General features: G+C 46.4%; 1 protein-coding gene across 2 annotated transcripts; it reads right to left on the bottom strand.

Moving 5' to 3' along the window:
• Window positions 1-102: 102 nt before the first annotated feature.
• Window positions 103-19,834, bottom strand: trip11 (thyroid hormone receptor interactor 11). Of its 2 annotated transcripts, XR_002872620.1 has the most exons (22): window positions 19,246-19,834; window positions 17,342-17,418; window positions 15,720-15,830; window positions 15,289-15,588; window positions 15,064-15,132; window positions 14,817-14,982; window positions 14,423-14,749; window positions 14,287-14,327; window positions 14,111-14,209; window positions 13,839-14,033; window positions 10,617-13,595; window positions 10,404-10,544; window positions 8,222-8,415; window positions 7,951-8,114; window positions 7,757-7,860; window positions 7,567-7,666; window positions 5,157-5,238; window positions 4,932-5,046; window positions 2,423-2,545; window positions 1,085-1,226; window positions 431-1,016; window positions 103-285 (listed from the first exon to the last, which is right to left on the bottom strand). XR_002872620.1 is itself a non-coding variant. In XM_023951615.1 (21 exons), the coding sequence occupies exons 1-21, from the start codon at window positions 19,382-19,384 to the stop codon at window positions 805-807; spliced, it is 5,880 nt and encodes a 1,959-aa protein (XP_023807383.1). In that variant the 5' UTR covers window positions 19,385-19,834; the 3' UTR covers window positions 103-804. The 2 variants fall into 2 exon arrangements, 1 of the variants encoding a protein (XP_023807383.1); XM_023951615.1 differs by having other exon boundaries at window positions 103-1,016.
• Between the last annotated feature and the right edge of the window lie 327 nt (window positions 19,835-20,161).

Here is a 20,161-nt window from a genome sequence, read left to right as displayed (position 1 = left end):
CCCCCCCCCCTTCTCATAACAGCTGGAATCAATCAGGACACCGCCCCCCACCCCCACCAGAGCGCGCTCACACATTCAGAGGAAGCCACAGCAACTCCAGAAGAGACTCGAACGGTTCCTTTATTTGACCCCACTCCTGTTCAGACTTTCTCCACATCCACACAAGTTCTCACGTTTCAGAAATAAACGGGGGAGAGAAAAAAAAGCCACATTCCTCCCAGAGTCTGTGCAAAAATGTGGAGCAGGACACGGCCTCCACTCACCCTTCATCTGCCGTCTTTACATCTGCAAATATATAGATTTGGATGAATCCTTTACAGTCGGATACCATAGAAAAGAGTCAGGCACTTCCAAAACGTCTGTGTGTCCATAAATAGAAAAGAAACGATCCATTTACATATTTATACACCTATAGTAATGCTGTACTTACATTAACCCAAGCAGTCTGATCAACCACAGAGAGCAGCCATAATTATTGCATATCATAGTGTGGTTGTCTGGAAAAGACTCGATTCTGCAGGAAAAAACGTCTCTTTATGGTTTGAACAGATGTAGTGATCCAGCAGAGCTTCAGGCAAATCAGGAGACAAGAAACGCCGCTTCGCTCGGCGCAGGACGAGAGCCGAAGGACAGGGTTCCTCCAGGTGACGATTAGACCCCGGCACGGACAGTTTACAAGGTCACTTGTGTTCAGGAGACGAAAGCCGGGAAGCCACTGGTCTCATCGCCGGAGCTGGAAACGGTTTCCTTTCAAAAGGTTTGTTGCATAGAACTGAAGTGCACCAGGTGGCGCCCGGCGTGCCGTCACTGCTTCAGCAGGTCTTTGAGCACAGCTCCGCCGCTCGCCTCCGCCGACACCACTACCGGCGTGAAGGTGGGGAGGGCGTCCGAGATGGGCTTCATCAGCAGGTGGCTCCCTGAACCGCCGGCGCCCAAACCGGTCAGCGGCACGGCGGCGGAGCGCGGCGCCAAGAAGGGGCTGGACTCGCCGGCTCGCCTGCTGGCCGCCACAGCTCCTGCAAACGCACACGCGCGTCAGCGTTCTACAGCGATCTGGAGCCAAACAACAGCTCTGACGGGGTACCTGTGGGGGCGGAGGCTGATCCGCTGCTTCTTCCTGGAGGTGGGGGGTTCAGAGGCCTGATGTCGAGGACCGGGAGCCTCGGCGCCGGGGCTGAAGGGGTCGACTCCATTTCCAGGAACTTGACGAACATTTCTGAGAAAGACTGCAGAGACAGAGATGACTTTTATCACGTTTGATCCTGTTTATGCTTCATTTGGGAGGAAATGATCAGGCAGAAACGACACGCTTTTATTTTGACACTGCCACAAAAAAAAAGGATCTATTTTATATTGAAAACAAGTTGTATTGTGCGACATAATCAGCTGATTTACGTAAACACTTGGCTGCTAAAAGGTGCAGAGCTGCTTCTCTTCTCGTCAGACTCTGCTGGAATTGCATTAATTAAACGGTTGAAGAGTTACAGCAGTCAAAAGAATGTAAACAATGGGGCTAAAAGGGTTTTTCCCACAAGTCAAGGTGTTGGGCTGCCGAGGCAGCAGCCTTTGACTGCCACCAAAACCCCACTGCACTGCCTCCTCTTGAGCCCTCTTGCGGGTGGTGTGCCCACTGGGGAGTGACTCCACAACGTCTCTTTGGGCTGGACCTGACCGGGCCACCAGGCGGTTCCCTGGGAGCCCCTAACCCCAGCCTGGCTCCAGATTGACGTGACTGGGGCTCCACTCTGGAGCCAGCCTGGCAGGGTGGCTCCAGAGTGGAGCCCCAGTCCCGCCATCCTGGTTGGTCTGTACTCATAAGGGGGGTCTGAACCACTCCATCACCCTAAGGTAACTGCTCAGAGGGGCTGAGGAAGCTTGGGCACCTGGTCTGGGTGCTTCTGAACTCCTCCTTGGGGGGGGGTTCCTGGCATGTCCCACTGGACACCCCGGAAGACCCAGGACATGCTGGAGAGACTCTATCTCTTGGCTGGCCTTTGAAAGCCCCCCCCCCCCAGAGGAGCTGGAGGAAGTGGCAGGGGAGAGGGAAGTCTGCGCATCTTTGCCTAGACTGGTGCCCCCCCCCCCCAACACGGTCCCGGATAAGCAGAGGAGGATGGATGGATGGATGGATGGGGGTGTCCAAAGACTTTCACAGAATCCGTGAAGACTCCGGTTCATTTGAATGTCTGCTACAGCAAAGAACCAACATTTGGCTTTCGATTATTGAAAAAAGGCCAAATGATGGCAAAGCTCGTTGTAGGCGCGCTGATGCGTCCAGGTCATTGTGACCACAAAGTTAGAGGAACATTCAATTGGCAGAAGGTTGATACCAGATGACAAACCCGTTTGTGTTCATCTGCTAAAGTTCTCCCTCAGTCTCGGACAGACTCGCTCAGATCCGGCTCTCGGGGTTCGGTCTTACCGAGTTCAGGCCCTGCCCGCCGCCGGGTCTCTGAGGAGTGTTTGGGACACTTTGTGCTCCTCTGCCTCCAAGCCAGCTCGACATCCATCCGGTCACGCCGCGCTGGACGTCCTCCTCCAACATCTGTGGACGGAGAAGCATGAAGTCCCTCAGGAGGAAATGACCTCGACGAGCTCAGGCTTTTTAAAAACCGAGTTCCCCATCAGCCGTTTGGCTCCACCCAACTGTCCTTTCAGGAAAACCTACAGGCGGTTTGACATTTTGGGGACAGTGGGGGCGCTCTGCAGGTTTTATAAATCTGCTGAAGGGGAACTCCATTTTTCACAGATGATTTTTTTTTCTTTTCTTTTCTTCAAAAATCAGTCAGGAAAAAGCGCTGATATTACGTTTCTCTTTCTAGGGATTCCTCCCAACCAAACTGTCCTGATGTGAAACTTTCTTCAACATTCTGGAATTGAAACTTGTTGGAATTTTAAAGACTATTCAGATCCAGCGGCGATCAGACAGATTCAGCTTCAAAAAGGCCATAAGAATGGAAATTTCTGAACCTCCCGAGAAGTCAGCTGGTTTTTTCTGGGTCGCTCGGCTGCTGTAAAATGGAAACTTTAAATAGCATTACCAGCAGACGGGGAGACGATCATGAAAAAAGGAAAAAAAGACCACAAATATAATGAAAGCAGCTCCTTAAAGAGCTGCGATCTGCTTTGGCCCTCGCTCTGGATCTGTTTTCCTTTAAAAAGTGTTGGGTAATTCTCTGGAATCATTGGATGGAGTCCCACAGGGCTCCTGCCAGAAGATCTGGATTTCAGGCCGTTTTTTTTGTTTTCCCTTCAGCGCTGAAAGGATTCTCAGGCGCTGCTGGAGTTCCAAGCCGCCGTCGGCCCCACTCAGGGGAATTTATGATCCAAAAAAGGTGGAAAAAACGTTTTACAGAGCTGCTAATTTAACAAGCATTTCCTAAAACGCTGCTTCCTCACTTTAACAACAGAATCCTAAAAGCTGCAGGATCAGCTTTTGGAGCCGTGTGTCAGAAAAGAAAAGCTGTGTGGAAAGTCTGGCTGTTCACATCAGATCTTCCTTCCTAAACTTAAAAAAACAAACCAGATCATTTCTAAATCTATGAACAAAAAAATGTGGAAACATTTTAAAGAAAAGTGATGAAGGTTCCTTAGTAGTTTAAATAAATGAAACCGGTTTAATGAAACGTTTTGGTTCCGCTTCGCTCCATTTGTTCTTTCTTACAGTCCGTCATTACTTCACCAACATGTTACTGTTGCTTTTAGAAAACATCTATGGTGTTTGGAATCATTTCAGGTTTTAAAGTGTTGCACAGATGACAGATAAACTTTGTCTTCATCTCTGCTTCAATAAGCTTTGGTGCTGCAGAATTTTCCTCTCCAGACAAGAAAGTAGACATGTAGTAACATGTGGCTGTAAAAGAAGTGAACTGCAGCAGAGTTTGGGAAAGTGGCAGCAAAACAAAATCAACTACGGCAAAACTAAAATAACTACAGTACAACTTTGTATAGCCGAGTAAACGAGCATATAACAGAGTAAACCACAGTATGTTGGTAAACTACATTAGAATGCAAAAATGAGAAACTAACAGCTGCATTTGATAAAACTTAGTAAATAAACTGAGTACATGAAAATATAACTTAGTGAATTTTAAGTTTGTATAATGTAATATACAGTAAAACTTTGTATAACTTAGTTAAAAACAGTATTACTGTATACCTTCGTAAACTACAGTAAACCTTTGCATAATGTAGTAAACCTCAGCATATCTTGCTAAACTACAACATAAACTGGTAAAATGAAATAGAAAATGAAAACTCAACTTTGTAAAGTCTAGTAAACTACAGCCTAGCTGAATATTCCTCAGCTGTCCTATACGTTTACTAAGATGTACTATGTATACTTACTAAAGTACAGAAGAACTATGGATAACTTAGTGGACAACTAAACTATGTATAAGTTAGCTACAGTAATACTTTGTATACCTTAAAAAAGTACTACATAATTTTGTAAACTACAGTATAAGTTTGCCTGCCTGTGTTTAGTGTGATATCTTTGGATGAGAGAGTTTGATCATCGACGTAAAACTTTACATTTGTCTCAGAGAAACCACAAAGACACCAGAAATGAAATAAATATTTCCATCAGACTAAACAAAAACTGTTGTTTTTTTTTTTTTTTTTTTTTGGGGGGGGGGGGGGGGGGGGGGAAGAGAGAGATTTGATAAAACATATTTAAGACATTTGATCAAAGATCAGGTCAGTGGCAGGTACAGCATCTGACCCGGGCGTGGGGGTCAGGACGCCCGGGTCCTGGCAAAGACTGAGTGAGGGGAGGGGTCTAATGTAGAAAATAAATGTTAAAGACGTTTAACAGATTATCGACATGACATAAAAACGGTCGACGCTTGGTCTCACATCTTCCTTCAGTCGGATGTTGAAGAGGTGTTTGCTTCACCAAAGGGTTGGAGTTTGAACCAGAAACCTCTCACCTTATCCACGTCTTCTCGACTCAAGCCCAGGACGCTTCCCATGAGCCTCAGCACGTCGGCGCGCTTGGCCTTAGGCGTATGGAAGTAACCCAAGAACAGGTTCCGCATCAGGACCCTGCAGACATGAGATGCTGGTTTAGCAGCTGACGTCACTAAATGAACAACAACTAATATGAGTAACATCAGTAATGTTCTCCAGACCACTTCCTGGTTTCATCAACTCACTTGTCGATCTTTCCTTCGGTGCTGTTGAGAAGGTTCATCAGCTTATTCTGCGCCTCCTCCAGCATCTCCTGCCTCACATGGACTGACGGACAAGAAACGGATCATCAGGTGTGTAGGGTACAAAACCATACAAAATATTGTAAAAAAAAAAAAAAAAAAAAAAAGTCAAATTAATTCATTAGATTTATGGTTTTCCTCCCCCCAAAAAATGATGACATCCCGGCGGCGGAAGACACCGGCAATAAAAAAATAAAAAAATAAAAAGAATGGGGCCAAAATCTCTTATAGAGCTCAAATAATATTTCAAAATAATGTAACCAAGCCAAAACACGCATTTGATTACACCCCCGGGTATCAAAAGGAAGTTTTAAGATTATGGGATGGCCACAGGGCCTACGGCTATGTTGTGGCAAAATGTCAAATTTGGCTATTTTCACATTTTACCACAATTTAGGAAAAGAAAACTTTTATTTGAGTGATCTTTGAGAAATTTAAGGTCACAACTAAAGTTTAGTTGACCTTTGACCTCTGGAAGAGACAGCCATGTTAAATGTTAAAAATGTTGGTTTAAAAACGTTTTTTAGCGTGGCGAGCTCGCGAAAGTGGCTTTTTCCTTACTGTGTGCACTTTTTAAAACCGGAATATTGTGACAATTAAATACACAAATTGTTGCCTCAAGCTGAACTAAACAATACCAAATGACCATATTTGGAATGTGGGCGTGGTTAAAAGAAAACCTCCGTTGCCAAGGAAATCCAAACATTTACTTTTGCCGATTCTTCTTACATCGATGTGTTCGACACTCCCAGGCGAACAAAAACTAAAATGGTTGCTATGTAGATAAAACCAACAGAAAAGCCCCAATTTTCAAATACAGCTGGTTTTTCACCCATTTGTCAAGTGTAGCTCTGACCAGGGTGGCGACGGCAGAAGTGCAGCGGCCACTCCGCCGTGGGGGGGGATAAAAAGGGGGGCAATGGACGCCATATACAGTTACCCCTTGTAGGCCATACAACACTGCAAGAATCATTAATTGATTTCTTTTTTTAGTTACTTTAGCGCACAAAAATAATAAAAACACAAGAAACACATTTACACTGGGTTTCCACCATCAGGTACAAATAAAACATCAGGTTTCTATGCAACTGTTGATAAGAACAAGCTTTGATCTTAATCAACCTTTTGTTATTCTTAATTAATTCATTATCTTATTTCCATGCATGTGACAAAATCCTTTGAACAAAAGGTGGAAACTGGATTTTCACTCCACAGTTTTCCTGTCCATGGTGAGAATTTCGCACCAACGTCATTTTTTTCTGGCTGCAGCCCAATAAACGAGGAATAATTCATTTTTGGGTTTGTTCAAAGTTTGCTCAGACCAAATTAGTCTCCCGTTTGTAGGTCTGGGGCTCAGCAGCATGGTCTCCCAGGTGATCCATCAAGAATACAAAGCAGGTTCTGAGATAAAATCTCAGTCCGGTTCTGAACAAACATGGTCTGAACGGCCCGAGAGCCGGTGACAGAAATAAGCCGTCTGAGAATGTGCAGTGAGGTCATGTTCATGCCTGATAAGAGCAAAACACACAGAGTCACAATTCACATCCAGACGTCTAAAGAATTCGAGTCAGGAGGCGGGGTTTCTGGAAATCAGCCAATGAGACGTCTGTTCGAAAGCTGCCGTGATGCAGGAAAAGGAGCAGACGGCGCCTGAAGCATCTCAGAAAAAAATGCAACGTTAAGGTAAACTTAGATTATATCCCTCCATGATTTAAAAAACAAAAATAAACCTGGTAGAAAACAGACCGAGAAATAAAAATTAAAAAAAGCTGTTTTTGGGAGGCGCCGTCATAAAAAAAACTATTATTACGTCTTAGTGGACACTCTGCAGCCAATCAGAGTCCAGTATTCACCCAGACCACGGATACGTGAGGGATAACAACCGACAAGGTGTCCGCTATCCAAAATTAATGGACGATGCAGAGATGGGATCGCAGATGTTTATGGGTTGAGTGATTTGAAATTCAGGGCCACCGTACCAATATCTGTTTTGTTTTTGTTTTCATCTGCCCTGTAATTTAGAAGCTTTAGCTTTTCTTGTGTACATCTGTTCTAGCAATGCTAAAACAATAATTAATGCGTGTCGTCCTAATTTAAAAATACGTGTATAATAAAATAAATATACTCAATGAATAAATACAAAGAGATATGCTTATGGTTTTCATGCATGCAGTTTTTCCTGGTATTATCCACCCCATAATACCAGGAAAAAGCCGCCACCAGTGTGTGAATGTGTGTGTGACTGTAAAGCGCCTTGTCCTTGTAGGAAGAAAGGCGCTATATAAGTATACGCCATTTACCATTTACCATAACTATTTGAAGGAATTAAAAAGGTGCAGAACTTTGGCCTCACTTTGCTTTTTCAGCTCTTCAATCTGTTCTTCCTTCAGGTCCAGCTGATCCGTCAGACGAGACGCCGAGTCCAGAGCGGCGTGGGCTTCTTCCAGGTTCACCTGAAAGAGGCAAACAGGAACACGCCTTGGCTTTTTCTTTTTCCATGCCTGGTCGTCTTGGTGAACCATGTTCATGAACGGCCCACATACCTGCAGCGCAGATGCTTGGTCTTCCAGAAGCAGAGCTTTTCTCCTCCACTCCTCCTTCTCCCGTTTGTGCTTTTCCAGCTCAGCCGTGTACATGGATTTCTCCTCTGATAGGAGGAAGAAAGATTTAGGGTCTGAGAGGCAGGAAAAAAAAAGATCAAAGTGGACAGAACAGCTCTTCTTTTCTGCAAACCCACCTTGTTGAAACTGCTCTAGCACCATCTGCAGGTTGGAGAGCGACACTGCATACTGGTTGACCTGCTCCTGAGAGGTTCGGAGCTGCGCCAGCGTGTCGTCCCGCTGCTTCACCACCATGCTCAGCTGCTCCTGCAGGGACTCCACCTGCATGCTGGCCTGTTGGCTGCACAAAAGGTTGATGGGAAGAAAAAAAAACATTTGAAATAATATCTTTAGAGGTTGAAGACTGATGGGAAAGCCGAGCTGGTTCTGCATTTAGTTTCTGCACACCTGGCGCTCTCCACTGCAGTCGAAGAGGTGGCCAGCTTCTCGTCCAGCAGCGCCACCCGCCTGCGCAGCTCCGCCTCTCTGTCCTCGGCGGAGAGCGCCTCTCTCGTGTAGGAGTCCTCGATCTCCAGCAGGTGGTTCCTCAGCCTCTCCAGCTCCAGGTTCAGGCGCTGCTCTTTGTCCCTCACATGCTGCAGCTGGAAGCAGACAGATCTGATGACGCAGACGGCGTAACAGAGTTTGACGCCATCACTGCGTTGGGGGGGCGTGTCAAACCCACGCACGACACAACCAATGCAACATTCTGACCTTTGGGAGGTTTTAATACTCAGAAGATTTCACTAAATGATCTGAAAACAAAAAAGACTTAAGAAAAAAGTAACAAAAATTAAAAAAGGTTTCGATTTTTGAGACTAAATTTATGTTATTCACTTGAGTGGTTCAACTTATGTCATTAATGTAAATAGGAATTTAAAAAAAAGGACAAAAATTGCATTCAGTCTAGCAGATAAATAAAATCAAAAATTGCTTTAAGACACGTAAAAGTGGATAAATTTAGAGCTAGTGTATGACTGAACATGTAAAAAACAAAGTATAATTTTGCTTTATAGCAGATATTTGCCTTTTTAATTCATTTATAATGTTAAATAGGTGATCAGAAGACAAACTTGGTCGTCTGGAACTTTAAACTCCAACTCCGATCATCTTTAAATCTACTTTCAAAGCCGTCCAGATGGTCTTAATTATGATGATTAGGCCGTTTTTAGACAAAATTTTAAAACCCTGTGTCATTTTCTAGGACATATTTTCTGCAGTGCGGCAGGAGATCATAAGAAATTCACCTCTAAGGTGTAAGTGGGAATGTTTGCTCAGAGAAACCCAATTTTAAGCTTGATATTCTTTACGTACAGTGCTCAGCATAAATGAGTACACCCCACTACAGATGTCAGACAACATTCACAGTCCTTTCAGAATCAACATTTTCTGTGAAATACTAGACTACAAAATACACCCAAAGGTGGACCATCGATTCCAGACAAGATGTAGTCATTTCTACACACAAAAAAGTGATTTTCCCAACAAATTAATTCAAGCCGATGTTGCAAAAATGAGTCAGTCTTAGGAGAAAAGCCAGACTTACGACTCCAAACTTCTAATGAACAGGTATTCAACCACAGGTGAGTCTAAAGATTCATTTAAGAGGTGGCCAGAAAAGGGCATTTCTTAAAAAAGAAAAGCCCCTCCCAATTCGTGCTGTCGGCAATGGCTCCCCATGGGAAGAAAATGTCACAAAATCTAAAGATTACTATTTTTTAGTCAAAATACTGTTGCAAAAGGATCCAAACATTTAAGAAAGATGGAAGCCCGACCATCGTACAGGCCGTCCAGGAAAGCTAACATCTGGGCAGGAGCGTCTTCTGATGAGAAGGGTTGAAGAACATCGATTTAAGGAAAATTGAAGATGATGGGATCCAAGTTAGATCATTAACCTTCATTTCATGTAATGGAGTTGAAGAAGTGTTCAGTAAAACTCAACCTTGTGGAAAGTTTGGACATTTTTCTTTAATGTATTGAGCTCCTGATTAAAACAGCAAAAGGGGGTGTACTTACTGTGCTGAGCACTGAATGTCTTCCATCCTGAAATAAAATGCCACTCTAACGTGTTAAAACCCCCCGTTTTAAGTGGGGAGCGTCTTTAAAAGAGCCAGCAGGAGGATCAGGTGGATCTTCATTTTTCAAAAGGCCGTTGCAGTCAGCAACAGTTTCTGATTTTTGGCTTTGCTGGAGCTAGATGTAAGTTCAAATGTAACAAAAATCTGTTTAGTGAGAGTATTTTCCCTTAAAATGCCCATTATTTTATACAAAAAAAAAGACATCAGGTTTTAAATCAGTCAAAAAAGTAAAAATCCTAAGAGAAATTTTAAACTTTAGGTATTTTTTATAAATTCTGGTTGGTAGAAAACATCTTTGTTAAATAATAATACTTTTCTGAAATTCTAGTAATTTCCAAGAATCTGGCAACAATGACGACACAAATCAGTAAAGATCTTGCATTTAAATGGATCCATTTAAATACAGCTTAAGCAAATTTTAGTTCATTAAATCACCTTTCCCATTGAACAAACGCAGCTCTTTAATGACAAAAGAAGTCTTCAAAAAGTCTCTGAGCTGAAGCTCTGCTCACCTCGGCCTGCACGGCTGCGGCCTCCATCTGTTTCTGCTTCAGCGCCATCATCATCTGATCCCTCTCCTGCTGGAACGCGAAGGCCTTCTCCTGCATGGACTTCAGCTCGTTCAGCAGCTGGTTCAGCTCGCCCGAGTTCCCCTGCGGCGCATCCGGATCTCAGTCACATCCCAGAACTGTCAGGTAAAGCAACGTCTCCCGAGCGCCACTCACCTGCTGGTTGTCCTTGAGCATCTTCTCCACCGTGGCCGCCTTCTCGCTGGTGGCGCTCAGCTCAAACTCCTTCTCCCTGAGCAGCAGAGACACCTGCATGTTGGTCTCCTGGAGCGCCCTGAACTCGGACTCCTTCTCTCGGGAGCGAGCGGCCACCAGCTCGTTCTCCTCCTTCAGCTTCTTGGTGTCCATCTCCAGGATGAGGGCCCTCTCCTTCAGGTTGGTGACGGCCTGCTTCAGCACCTCGTTGTCGTTGTCGCGGTTACGCAGCGCCTCGCTCACCTGGAGGAGCTGGTCTCCTTTGCTTTTGATGAGCAGGTCCTTCTCCCTCACGGACCTCTGCAGGGACTCCAGCCTCTCTCGGACCTGCTGGACCTCCTCGGCCTGACTTCTCTGCGCGCTCTCGGAGGCGGAGTTGGAGAGCCGGTGGTTGTTCTCCTGAAGAGTCTTGATCACATTTTCCTTCTCTGCCAGCTGGGCCCGCAGTTTCTCCAGCTCTTCCCGCAGCTTCTCCTTGTGTTCAGGTGAGGAGGTGTGGAGGCCTGAAGAGCCTTCTGGAACAGCTGGAGGACTCTGAGCTACACTGTCCAGTTTGCCCAGCAGGACGTCCTTGGTGGAGCTGAGCTGGGTGATGGTCTGCTGAACCTGTGCGAGCTCCATGCCCAGGTTCCCCAGGATCTTCTCCTTCTGCTCATAACTCTGGATGAGCTGGGCGTAGTCCACGGACAGCCGGGAGCTGCAGTCGCTGTCGGCAGAAACCTGGCTCTGCAGCCGGATCAGCTCCTCCTGCAGGTGAGCGGACTCGTGCTGCAGGTTCTTGACCGTCGTGATGACCTGCTGCTTCCACTCCTCTATCTTCTTCACCTGCTGCTTCAGAGAGTCCCGTTCCTGCAGAAGCTCCTCAAACTGGTTGCTGCTGACGCCCCCGGAACCGGCACCGGAATCCCCTCCGGAGGACTGCAGAACGGCCACCAGAGTTTGGCACTTCTGAGTCAGCGCGTCGATCTCTATGTCCTTCTCCCTGATGATGCGGGAGAGGTTCTGGATGGTCTCCTTGAACATGTCGTGGCTTCCTGTGGGGTCGTTCATTTCGGAGAGCCGCTGGTTCTCCTGCTGAAGCTTCACCAGGGCGGCTTCCTTTCCCGCCATGATGTCCACGAGGCGGTGGTTGTCCGAGCGGAGCTGGCTGTTCTCTCTGGTCTTCTCGTTCAGCACGGCCAGCATCTGCTCCTTCTCGTCGGCGGACCTCTGCACCTGCTGCTGCAGGTACAGGAGGTCCTGGGAGTGTCCTCCGCCCATGGAGAGTCGCGCATGAAGCGCCTGGATTTCCAGATCCTTCTGCCGGATCAGCTGCGAGAGTTTTCCCACCTCGCTGTGAGAAACCAGCATCTGGTCCAGCTGCTGGGTCAACGTCAGGTTCTTCTCATTAAGCTGGAGGATCTCCGTCTCCTTCTCCTTGATGCCTCTGACCAGCTTCTCTATTTCCACCTTGGACAGGTCGTGTTTCTCGCTGCCGTTCTCCTGGCTGATGGACTGCGTCTTGTCCTCCTGCAGGATGACCTCCCCCTGCACATGCGGAGCGTTGGTGCGGCTCCTGCTGAGCTGCTCGACGCTTTGCTGCAGGCGAGCGACCTCTTCGTCTCTGGCGTGGATGAGTCTGTCGTAGTTGAGCGCCGTCTGCTGGTGGCGAGCGTGCGCCTGCTCCAGCTCGCTCCGCTGGGCCTGCAGAGACTGCTGGGACTGAAGCAGGGCGGCCTGCTGCTCTTCGAGGGTCCTCCTCAGCATCTGAACCTCCCCCTCCAGGGACGTCTCGGAGGACCTCAGCTGGGTGACCTCCGTCTCCAGCTCAGTGATGATGTCCAGAGTCTTGGGCTCGGCCAGAGGTGGCGGTCTACTCTGCTGATCCCTGAAGCGATCCATCTCCTCCTTCAGGTGGTTGTTCTCCTCCTTCATGCCTCCCAGCTGTCTGTCCTTCTCCTCCAGCGTCTGTTTGAGGATCCCCATTTCCTTGGTCACTTCTGAGATCCTGCTCTCCATCTCCGTCTGTAAGTCGGCGGCGTTCTGCTTCAAGGTCTCCACAAAGACGTCTTTCTCCTGCAGCAGATCGGTCAGCTGCTTCTGCCCGTCCACCGTGATGGACAGCATCTCGTTGGTGTCTCTTTGGTCGGAGGCCAGCTGCTCCAAATCTCTCCTGAGCTTGGAGATCTCCTGGTCCTTCTCCTGGTTGAGTTTGATGGCGGACTCGTGCTCGGCCTGTAAGGTGGAGGCGTCCATGGATCGAGCGCGCGTCAGCTCCTCGATGGTCTGCTGGAACTGCTTCGCCTGCTCTGAAAGCATCTTCTCCGCCTGCGTCAATTCGGCCTCCAGCTGATTCTTCTCCAGCTTCAACGCTTCAATTCGAGTGTCCTTCTCCCTGGTTGCTCTGCTCAGAGCTGCCTGGTTTTCCTTCAGCTGCTGTGTCAGCTCCTCGACATCCAGAAGGAACTTTTCCTTCTCCTCCTTCAACTTCTGTCCCTCCATCTTCATCTCATACATCTCAGACAGCACCTTCTCACGAGAGCTCCTCAGCTCATCCAGTTCTCTCCTGAGCTCCGTCAACTCTGTTTCCTTCACATCCAGCTCCCCTCTGGCTCTCTCGACCTCACCTCCTCTGGCTCCTCCTTCCTCCAGCTTTGCTCTGGCAGCAGCCAGCTGCTCCTCCTTCTGCTGCAGAGCTTTCCTCAGCTCTCTGCTTTGCTCCTGAGCGCTCCCCAGCTTGTCCTTTAGGTCCTTCGCCGTCCGCTCCAGTTGCTGTCTGCCCATGTGCAGCTCGTTCAGGCTGAAGGCGCTTTGGCTGACCTTCTCCTTCTGCGACTCCAGCTCCTCTTCCAGCGACCTCTTCTGCTCCGTGGTTCTGCTGAGATCTTCAGTCGCCCTCAACAGCTGCTCCTCCGCCTCCTTCAGCTGTGCAGAGAGCTGCTCCTTCACAGAGATCATATGCTGGAAAAGAACAAACACTGTGGGGTTTACGGTCATTTAAAAACGCCTTTGCTATAAAAGTCACTGTGATGCGTTTAGGCTGTTCTCTTCACATTTTTTTTTAAATATCATGCAAAGAGGATGGGAAAAAAACTGAAATGACAAATTTGAAACCAGGCCCCTAAAAACCCCAATGAGGAAGCGACGCCTCCTCGTCGGCCCACGGGACGCCTGGCTTCCATCACAAACCCTCCTCTTTCACACCTTGGTGGCCTCCTGGTTCTGCCGGTCCAGCTCCTCCAGCTCAGACAGGAGGGTGTCCCGCTCCTCCTCCACAGCTCTGAGGGCCTTCTCCCGCCTCTCCAGCGCCACCTTCAGGTCCTGCAGCGACTCCACGTCGCCCTCACGGCCAGAGGCCGCTTGTTCTTCCGCCTCCTTCAGTCGGAGTTGCAGATCGGTCTGTGGAGACGCAGAAAAACATCTCCCGTCTGCAAACGGACCAGCCGAGTGCTGCACTGGTCTGCGTGTAAACCAACCTTCTCCAGGGTCAGCGCCTCCTTTTCCCGCCTCAACGCTTCGATGATGGTGTTCAGTTCTAGGATGTCTGCGTGCTCCACTTCTTCCTTTGGTTCTCGCTAAAAGGTCACATCAGAAAGCTTAACTTTGACCGGCTTACAATCGTACCAACGACGGCTGATTGGTTAATACTTGCCTCAGTCAGGCTCCTCAGTCTCTCCACTTCCTTCTCTGCAGCTGAAAGTCAGATGTTTTAGTTAAAGTTCAAACCTCGTCTTCTTTTAGGCATTCAATCAAACTTTCAACAGGCCAGATCTTAGGAATCTCAGTACCTTCCAGGTTGTTTCTTAGTGTTTGGATCTCGTGCTCGAGCTGGGCTTTCTGCAGAGTCCGTCCCTCCTGCTCCTGGACTCGTGTCTGCAGTTCCGCCACAGAAGTCTGGAAACGCGAGTAGTTCTGCAGCAGCCCGGCATTCTCCTCCTGGACCTGGTCCTTCTCCAGCTGCAGCGATGCCTGCTTCCTCTGGGCTTCCTCCAGACTGGCTGACACTTCCGACAGCAGCTTCTCGCGCCGCTCCGCCGCTTCCTGGAGGGCCTGGATGTTCTTCTGGAGCTCCAGCAGCTCGGAGGCGTCGGACGGGGAACCAGCCTGACTCCCACCTGCAGAAACATTTTAGTGGTGCCTCAGGAAATCTCTCCGTTTTTGTCAAATCCCAGTTGAGCTAACCTCCGTGAAGCTGTTCCTCCAGCTCTTCAATCCTCTCCTCGTACTCGGCGAGCTCCTCCCGATGCCGCCGGGTCACCTCGGCCATCTTCTGCCTCTGGGCGTCCTGCAGAGCCGCCAGCTCGTGCTGGTGCTCGTCCATCTCGCGGCTCATCTCGTCTCGAAGCTCCTGCTCCCATGAAATCAAAGGTAGAGTCTCATTTTGCTGTCTTCTCGGTCAGAAGTCAAACTTTAGGAGGCAAACCGATACCTGAATCAGTCTTTGCAGTTTCAGAATCTCGCCCTGGTCGCTGTTGCCACTTCCTGTCGCTGTTGATGACTGAAAAAGCATGAGATCAAAGTATTGTTAAATTGTTCTAACTGAATCTTAACAGTTTGGACTTTCTGTCTGCATCATTTGAGGATCTGATTCATATAAGTGAGCAAAACAAAGAAATGACTAAAAATGAGGATAAACTTCTGCAGGTTTATCCACCTGAGAGATTCTCCTCCAATGAGACGCTTCGGCCTCCAGACGCTGGATTTCTGACGACAGCCTGTTGATCTCCTGCTGCGACCACAGAACATCGCTGATGTCCACCTCGTCGCCGTGGAAACCATGATGAGACCCCGCAGGGCGGGTCAGGAAGGCGGAGGCCGAGGAGGAAGAGGAGGTGGCGGCGACGGAGGACGCGGTGGAGACGGGCAGCACCGCCGGGCCGGCGGAGGCGGACTGGGCCGAGCGCAGCTCCTCCTGCAGGCCGCTCTGCCGAGCTTTCAGGTGGCTGATCTCCACCTGCGGGACAACGTCAGATTAAGTCTGTGCTGCTGAAACGGATCCATTTTCAGTTTAACCTCCAGTGGAGCCTCAAGCTTTAAATCTAACCTCCAGGACCGAAACCTGTAGCTTCTGAGTTCATGACTTACATCCTTCTGCTGCAGCTGCGCTCTGTACGCTGCAGACTGTTGTTTGTTCTGGATCTCAGCAGCTTCCAGCTGCTCCTCCAGCTCAGCATGAAGCCTTCTCAGTTTATCCAGCTGCAGAAGCAAGAGGAACGCAGAGAGTCAGTAAACGGCCTCAAACACACGACGGCGTTGAATTTAAAGACCCACTCGGTGAAAACTGTGGGTTTTTCCTGATAATGGGGGGCATAAATAAAGACAATTAAGATCAAAACTGCATTTCTGAGAATATTTTTTTATTCAAATGGATTCACACTGACGGGGAGGGGAAGGAGGAACAGGGGGGGGGCTCTAGTCCCGTCCACACATTTCTAATGAACTCCTGCCGCTCTGCAGAAACTATGTCCAAGAAAACGTCGCAGGTTTTTGGAATTTGGCTAAAAACGGCATCATCGTCAATAAAAGACCACCGGGAACGATTTGAAAATCGATCAGAAGATGATCGCGTGAACAATCAGGGTCTTTAAAAAGTTCTGAGGGGAAATTTAGATTTTTCTGACAGACACAAAGATGGGACGTTTCTAACCTAAACCCTCACACCCACTGCCCAGCACGGTGGCAGAGGAATGATGATTTGGTCTCGTTTTGCAGCCCAAAAACCTGGAAATGGAAATGTGCAAAACTAGAACCACAGCAGGAAACCCACCATGGAACAGCTGGACCTAAAGGTTATTTATTAACACAGCATATTAAATACTTTGCTTCATGTGCAAAACTAAACAAATAACTACATTAAAGTACTTATGTATTTTGTATGTCGCCATGGTAACAGCAGGATAATGTCCTTCGAGGTCCCCATTGTCAGAAATACCGTATTTTCCGGACTATAAGTCGCCCTATTTTTTATAGTTTGGCAAGGGGTGCGACTTCTATTCCGCAGCGACTTATATTAGAAATAAATAGAAATAAATAGATTGTTAACCCTCCTGTTATGTTCATTTGTGAGGAACAGAGATGATGTTTCTGGGTCAATTTGATGTATGAGGTATGTTAAGTGTTTAGAGTATGTTAAGTGACTCAGAGAATCAGCAAACCTTTTTTTTACAGTAAGATCTTGAAGGCTAACAACATAATATTCTATTTTCCAATGATCTCATAGATTCAGAAATGCATGGAAATGACAACTGTTTCTACAAATACAGGATGAAAACAGAGTATTAGTTGGACAATGATGCTTCATGAAAGGAATAAATAAATAAGTATGAAAAAGAATTACTGTGAAATTATGAGATAAACAGTCTGCTATGATTGTGTCATATGAGGTTGTGCAAGTTATTAGTTCTTGGTCTCAGATTTTGTCAAATAAATTTCCCGTCAAAATGCGACTTATCTGTGTTTTTTTCTACTTTATAATGCATTTTTGGGCTGGTGCGACTTATACTCCGGAAAATACGGTACATGGATTTCGTGGCAACAATGGTTCGTGCCTCCACATGATAAGTATAGATGCTTTGTCGGTCTTTATCCATTTCCAAATCCACCGGGCACTTTAGATGCTGACGTGTTTTTTTTGCTTCAGTTCCAGTGAATAAAATCCATTTAAATCTGCTGACTTTGCTGTGTTTCTGTGGAGAAACGTGACAAACCTCAGCTCTCTGAGCAGCAAACGCCGTCTCCATCTCAACCAGCCTGGAGTTGGACATCTGCAGCTCCGTGGCAGCATCTGCAGCAAGTTCAGAACAAACAGGAATAATCTGTTACTCTCATTTAAGGGTGGATTCAGCACTTTTTGTTTTCCCCGTCAGTCCCACAGATCTGTCCCAGCAGAACAAACCTGACGGGAAAAACTCCCAACAGGATTTGACCTTGAAGCTGTCATTCAGAGGTCACGCCGTCATGAGGAGACAGTCTCAACGATCCTGCTTTTGGATTGTGAGTTGGAGGTCTGAGGTCAAAGGTCTCCTCCTGATGTTTGTTTTATGACACAAGTTGAAGGAACTCTGGATATTATCAAACAGATTTGGTTTATCTAGAACCAAATCCTCAGAAAAGCATTTTTTTTTAGTTTATTTGGATTACTTTGTACTTTTTATAAGAGAAAATGGTTTCAGAGATGATTTTTCACTTGACTAAATATTTCAAAATGTCTACGCAGATCGGTCTGTGTCTTATATGAAATATATACAAAAAATGATAGAAATGATAGAAATATTAGTTGGATTTTGCAGAAGGGATATTGGAGAAAAAGAAGAAACTGATGGAAAACAAACAAATCCTCCACAAGTTAAAAAGACTTCAGAGTTTATGAAACCTAAACTTTGAGAAAAACCAGCATACATTGGATTAGGAGATTGAAAATGTCAAACTATAGGGACAAATATAAACCTTTATTACACTGAACCAGTTTCTCTTTGACAATGATGAAGGGGCTGGAAGTCACTGAGGTCAATTTAGAGAAACTAAATTACAGGTTCAGGACAAAAAAACATCCCACAATTCTCTGGGAAAGTTTCATGTAAACTGAATTTCTCCAGCGAGTCAAACGGTGAAACTTGGAGGAACCACAAACGTCTGCAGAACTGCAGCTCCACATTCCTGTCATATTTCTGAATCATGAAAGCCTGAGGATAAACTGGACTGGAAGATGCTGTGGGGGCATTTTTAACCGTTTTAATATTCCAGCTCCTCGTTGGCTGATTAGATTAGGGTGATGACGGAAGCTCACACTCCTGCTCGTGTTCTAACACGGCTTTGGCGTGGTCTCATTGGCTGGACACACCCAGTCCAGGTGATCAGCTGTGAGTGGAGGAGCGGAATCAGGAAAAAATGCTGGCAAATGGAATCAAATCAGCATATTTTTGACAGGAAAGGACCAGAAAAGGTGTTTGTGTAAAGCTGTAGCAGCAGGGATTTTTTAAAGATAAAACCTGAACCGAGAAGGTTTTTCATGAATCGCATTTTTTTCCAATCTTTCCTCTCCTCTGTCAACAAATGCATGTTAAGAACTGAACTAAGATGGAATATTTCAGTTCCTTACTTCTGGTTTCTTTAAAGATAAAATGGGTGTTTGCCTCATAAAACTAAAAATTCAGGTTTTTTTTGGGGGGGGATCTATTTTTTCTGCAGTGTTGAAATGAATAATAAATATATTTAAAGACAAAAACATGATTATATCTATAGTCAAAATACAACAAATTCATTAAATAACATCCACAAAACCTCAGTTTAAAAAAAAACGTTAAAAGTTTAAAACAAGCAATAAAGAAATAGGAGTTTTATGTAAACAAATAAAGTTGTGAGAATGTTTTTGATGAATTCTTAACTGTTTATTTTTTTATTTCAAACCCTGAAATATGAATAAAAGAAAAAATGTTTTAGTACTGTTACTCCTATATTCCTTAGAATGCTATTTTTTCTTCCAGGATGTTGTTTTTAAGGTGTCTTTGTGAATTACTGTCAGACCTTAAAAAGCAAACAAGAGCAGAAGCGACTCTGTGCTCACACAAACTCTTCCGTCTGCAGACAAAGAACAGAGAAAAGTCGTTCCTACCTCCGACTTCCTCCACTCCTTCCAGGAGCATGTCCTTGGTGAAGTTCGATATCTGGCCGGTGAATGTTGACAGACTCCCGCTGACCTGGCCGAGGGATTGGCCGAGGCCTGAACCGAGTCCGCCGAGCCACGATGACATCCTGGCTGACCGGGGTCGCAAAACGCACCAAAAAGTCCGGGAGGGAGGGGGGACTGGCCTCGCTGTGTTACTGTGACCCAAACAGGATCAGGATCCGTCTAGTCATGAAGTTTGGTCGAATGTTTTGTTCGGTTCGGTTCTCTTTGTGTCCTGAAAGTGAGTGGAGGTGTCAGCTGACCCGAGTTCATTTAACCAGCCCGAACCCGGCTAACAACAGCTGTTGTAACCGCGCGTCCGAAGCGGCTTACGCGGCGTTTTAAAGCGCAGTTCGCCCGCTGCTGCCTCATTACCGGACCGGGAGGAGAGCCAGAACCGCCGGAGCCGCTCCGGGATGTAAGTTCGGGAGTTTATCCGGGGTCCAAACAGCTCAGAGTGCCACATCAACTGAGGCCATTAGCGGCTGTCAGCTTTGACGTGGACACCAGATCAGCAGCGGTGCATTATGGGATACCGGAGGACCAAATTAGTTGGGGTGCGTTCAAGTCTTAAAGAAACAGTGGGACAACCAAAAACTTTTGTAGATGAATATTTATATTTATAGATTAATATATATATTTACATGTAATTTCAAGAATTCTGTCTCCGTATTGCAGTTTTAAACTTAATGATTTACTTTTAGATATTCAAATTTGTTAAAACGGGTTTTTGCTAATTATTTTATGTTTTATCAGTTAGTCAACTGCTTTACAATATTTTATTTTACTAATAATCTTATTAGAAATATACATATATACCCTTGTTATTTTTGAATAACCAGATTGTATTTTTTGTATTTTT

Source organism: Oryzias latipes, chromosome 22, assembly GCF_002234675.1.
Source record: "Oryzias latipes chromosome 22, ASM223467v1".
Taxonomy (NCBI): domain Eukaryota; kingdom Metazoa; phylum Chordata; class Actinopteri; order Beloniformes; family Adrianichthyidae; genus Oryzias; species Oryzias latipes.
The sequence above is the reverse complement of the archived record's forward strand: the minus strand, read 5'-3'. Positions and strand labels throughout refer to the sequence as shown.